This window comes from Osmerus eperlanus, chromosome 20 (genome assembly GCF_963692335.1).
Source record: "Osmerus eperlanus chromosome 20, fOsmEpe2.1, whole genome shotgun sequence".
NCBI classification, from domain to species: domain Eukaryota; kingdom Metazoa; phylum Chordata; class Actinopteri; order Osmeriformes; family Osmeridae; genus Osmerus; species Osmerus eperlanus.
In genome coordinates, this window is record NC_085037.1 from 10905598 (window position 1) to 10909360 (window position 3763).

The 3763-nt window shown below is 44.4% G+C and overlaps 1 protein-coding gene across 1 annotated transcript; it reads right to left on the reverse strand.

Annotated features, from left to right (window-relative positions):
* Window positions 1-1553: 1553 nt before the first annotated feature.
* On the reverse strand, window positions 1554-2867 carry twist1a (twist family bHLH transcription factor 1a). Its single transcript, XM_062487079.1, has 2 exons — window positions 2134-2867; window positions 1554-1997 (listed from the first exon to the last, which is right to left on the reverse strand). The coding sequence occupies exon 1, from the start codon at window positions 2706-2708 to the stop codon at window positions 2175-2177; it is 534 nt and encodes a 177-aa protein (XP_062343063.1). The 5' UTR covers window positions 2709-2867; the 3' UTR covers window positions 1554-1997; window positions 2134-2174.
* Window positions 2868-3763: the final 896 nt, after the last annotated feature.

Below are 3763 nucleotides of genomic sequence, written 5' to 3' on the forward strand. Positions count from 1 at the left end.
GTTAGTGTGTGTTAGGGGTTTGTGTGCCCTTTATTACTTCCTCGCTACAGACTTTTCCCGGTTACTGTGCTTAACTCCTTGTGGGTTGTCGTCACCAGTACTACTCACAGGCTCGCTAACCATGTGCACACATACAGTTTCTATCCATCCATATATATAGTGTATTACATTTGATGGGGGAATTGAAGACTGAAAGCATTCTGTGACATCACAAGAAGCTCTTCAGATTATTGTCAAATCATGCTGGGATCATCAGGTTTTAAGATATATTTATGGGCATGTTCATGTGTGTGTGTGTATGTGTGTGGGTGTCTTATATTTCATTAGGTTATGAAGTTTTGAAGTCATAAACAAAGTCCCAGATGGTTTTTAGTAGCAACATAACACCTGCAGGTCTGCTCTTATGGTCATCTATCACAATGCCATCTGTGATGTCTCTGGTCATGCTCATCACATCAAACACCCAGTCTATCTGGCAACGAGACCATGGTTCTTAGTTTATGTTCAGCGTTGATGTTGTGGTTGTTGACTGAGACAGCAGAGAGCTGTATGCCATCCATGCTTAAATATTTTTCAGACTGAAAGCACGCGATCCTCACCGTCAACATTATTAAAAGAAGTGTTTGAGTAATACAGCCTGTCTTCATGCCCTGTCTCTGAACGTGCTTTGGAATGTCCCCATCTAATCGTACAGCGTGAGAAATGTCTCCGCGTGTGTGTGTACGTGTGTGTGTTTCCCCAAAGGTGACATTCCACCGTCAGAAGAACTGCTTCAAGTTTAAGATAACATGGACACGGTAATCTAGGACGGGAATCGATTCCCCTTGGAGACTCTTCAGGCCTTGGGTCAAAGCTGATGGGTTTACCTTCCGCGCGCTCGTCAGAGTGCGCTCCCTGGAGTTAAGAACTTTCCTGCCCTCATTCGAAAAAAATATGACTTACGGCATGTGAAATATAATTTGCCAAGTGTGCTTTTGTAAGCCTGTCCCATGAGAGAAAACAGATTAAAGTATTGCACAGTTTTGAGACTGACAGGTCCCCCCCCTCCCTCCCCCCCCCCCCCTCCCTCCCGACAACACTTCCAGGTTTCTACTCTTGACCGATTTGTCTCGCGAAGGTGCGCACATGCAGTCTATTTCCCCATTATTGTATAACAGTTAATTAATTGTATACGTTTGTTTGATTGATATAGTACCTACATTCGTTTTATACTTATTGTAATGAGCCTATATTCATCAGGGACTTTTTTGGAAACGATCGTTAGAGAATAACGAAACTTATACGAAAATCACGGCTATTCTGAAATAGAAGGCCAAGCAAGGTATCAATTCAATGGGTCTTTGCAGTGTTTTCAACTTCCATTTACAGTTTTTCACTTAAATACAATGCATTTTCCCATAGTTTTTCATATGATTACATGTAGAATTAATTATTAAATATTACACTTTTGCATCAGTTTCATAACAGCATATGTAATCAAACATTATCTAGATCTCTATTGAGTGGAACCAACCATGAAACACTTTCAAGTTTCACATCAATTTTATTAAAAAATATATTTACAATATGTAGGCTATTGATCCTACAACATACAAAAAGGAATGCATTGTAAAAATCATAAATAAATATGTATTTCAGAAGGCTTTGAATTTGTCATAAAGCTAGAAAAATAAATAAATAACATGTACGTGGCAATAAATGTGAAATAACATAACATTGCGCTGAATCTGTCTACAAAACACGACTGCTCAGAATGTATACAGCCTGCATCATACAACTTTAATTGTAGTTAATGTCACTTTTGAGATTCGATATTAGTGCGCGTTCACGCCCATTGTTTGTGTACTGTCCGTGCTCCCTTGCCATGGCATGCACGCCCTATTGACCTCGACGTTGGATAAATGGAAGTCCTTCAGGTCGACCCTAGTTCCAACGTTTAGTTTGAGCACGGCTGCACATCCTGATACCATCTCCTCAGAGCCCGTCCCAGAGATAGTCTGTAAATAGAGTTATTATTATTTAGACAATTAGAAAAATACAAAATAAAACAACATTTGCAAATAAACAACGAGATTTGAAATCAATCTTGAAATTGATATGTACGTGTTGTTGACTTGACATCACAAAACCCACCGTGTTTATATCTCTGCAGTGATCTCTGTGCGCAGGAGTAGCTAGGATGTAGCGGATACGGACCATGCGCCCTCCATCCTCCAGACAGAGAATGCATAGCTAAGCCGTTCGTGCGCCAAGTAGCTGCAGCTGGCCCCTCGCGCGTCAAGCTCGTCACTTTGCAGAACCTGATAAAGAAAATCGATGTACCGCGCCGCGAGCTTCAGTGTTTGAATCTTGCTGAGTTTATCTGATGGTAGTGTAGGGATGATCTTACGTAACGATACGAAAGCCTCGTTCAGAGACTGAGTCCTCTGACGCTCACGCACATTTGCCATTACGCGCTGCGTCTGCAAATCCTCCAAAGACTGTGGGCTACTGGCTTCACTCTCGCCACTCCCGCTTTTCCGTCCTTTCTTCCCCGGGCTCGGGCTAATTAAGTCCCCAACGTTCTCTCCCATACCCCTGCGATTAGCCCGCCGTTTTCTTGCTGCTCTCCGTGGTTGACGTTCCACCTCCTCCTCGCTGTTCCCCGCGCTGTCCATCGGTGATGCCATTGAGGAGCATGAGTCTTCCCGCATTGTGTTTTCAAACATGACCTCTTTTCCCCTGACCTAAATGCCTGTCCCTTACTCCCGACTGGTCAGCATCAGTAAATAAAAGCGGCAAGCCTATGGGTTTGGTCCACAGCTCTTTATAAAGCCAAGTATTTAGGGTGATATTCGTGCGCCAGCCCCGTGCGCCACGGAGGGGTTTCTCCGCCAGATGGACAGTTGAAGTTATTTTAAAGTGCGGAACGCGGGGGGATTTTAGACGAGCTGTGATTGGTTGAGAAGGCGTGCAAGGAGAAATTAGGGGAGGGCAAATAGAACTATGAGAAAAAAAACGTGTGTTATACAACAGGGTTCCCTCTGCACCGTCATCAAGAAGAGTCAAAGTCCTTTTAGAAATGTATAGGGCCTATAAGTTGTGACATTTGGCTTTGGGGTTTGGCTATGCGCAACCGTAGTTGTCACTTTACTTGCATTATTTATTTTTTGGATCTATGCCAAGGACACTAAAAATGAAACATTACGTCACTCCACAACCTCCAAGAACATAAATCGAGGGTGTCCTCTATGTCTTCATGACGTGGACAACCTAAGAAAATACACTGAATACCTCAGATAATGTCAAGGTTCAATGCTCTGTTCTGCCTATGTATTAGGCCTATTAGGCTCGATTAAATACCACCTTCAGAGCAGAGAGCCGTCATTCAGTGAAAGAGACAATCAGACATTTCATCGAAACAGTGAAGGTTGGACAGCGGGGCTTCCAGTAAGCAGACCTCGGTGTTTATTTTCTCGTGAGCAGCTCGCCACTGAGGTATGCGCTTAAGTGGATCTGCTCCCTGCAGGGACTCTAGCAGGCCTGCTCAGGTTGAAAAGCCGAGCCGGCCCAGGGAGCACACTGGGCGGATCCCAGCTCACAGCAGGTCGCTGATGTGGTCGACGGCTGGAGCCCAACGCAAACATTGAAGGTGAGAAAGATTGAGCCCTCACACACTCACACACACACAAGTTGAGGGAGTGGGTGGTGCGTGTGTGTGTGTGTGTGTGGGGGGGGGGGGGGGGGGGGTAACTCCTATCACTCAAGGGTCGTGGTTGGTGTA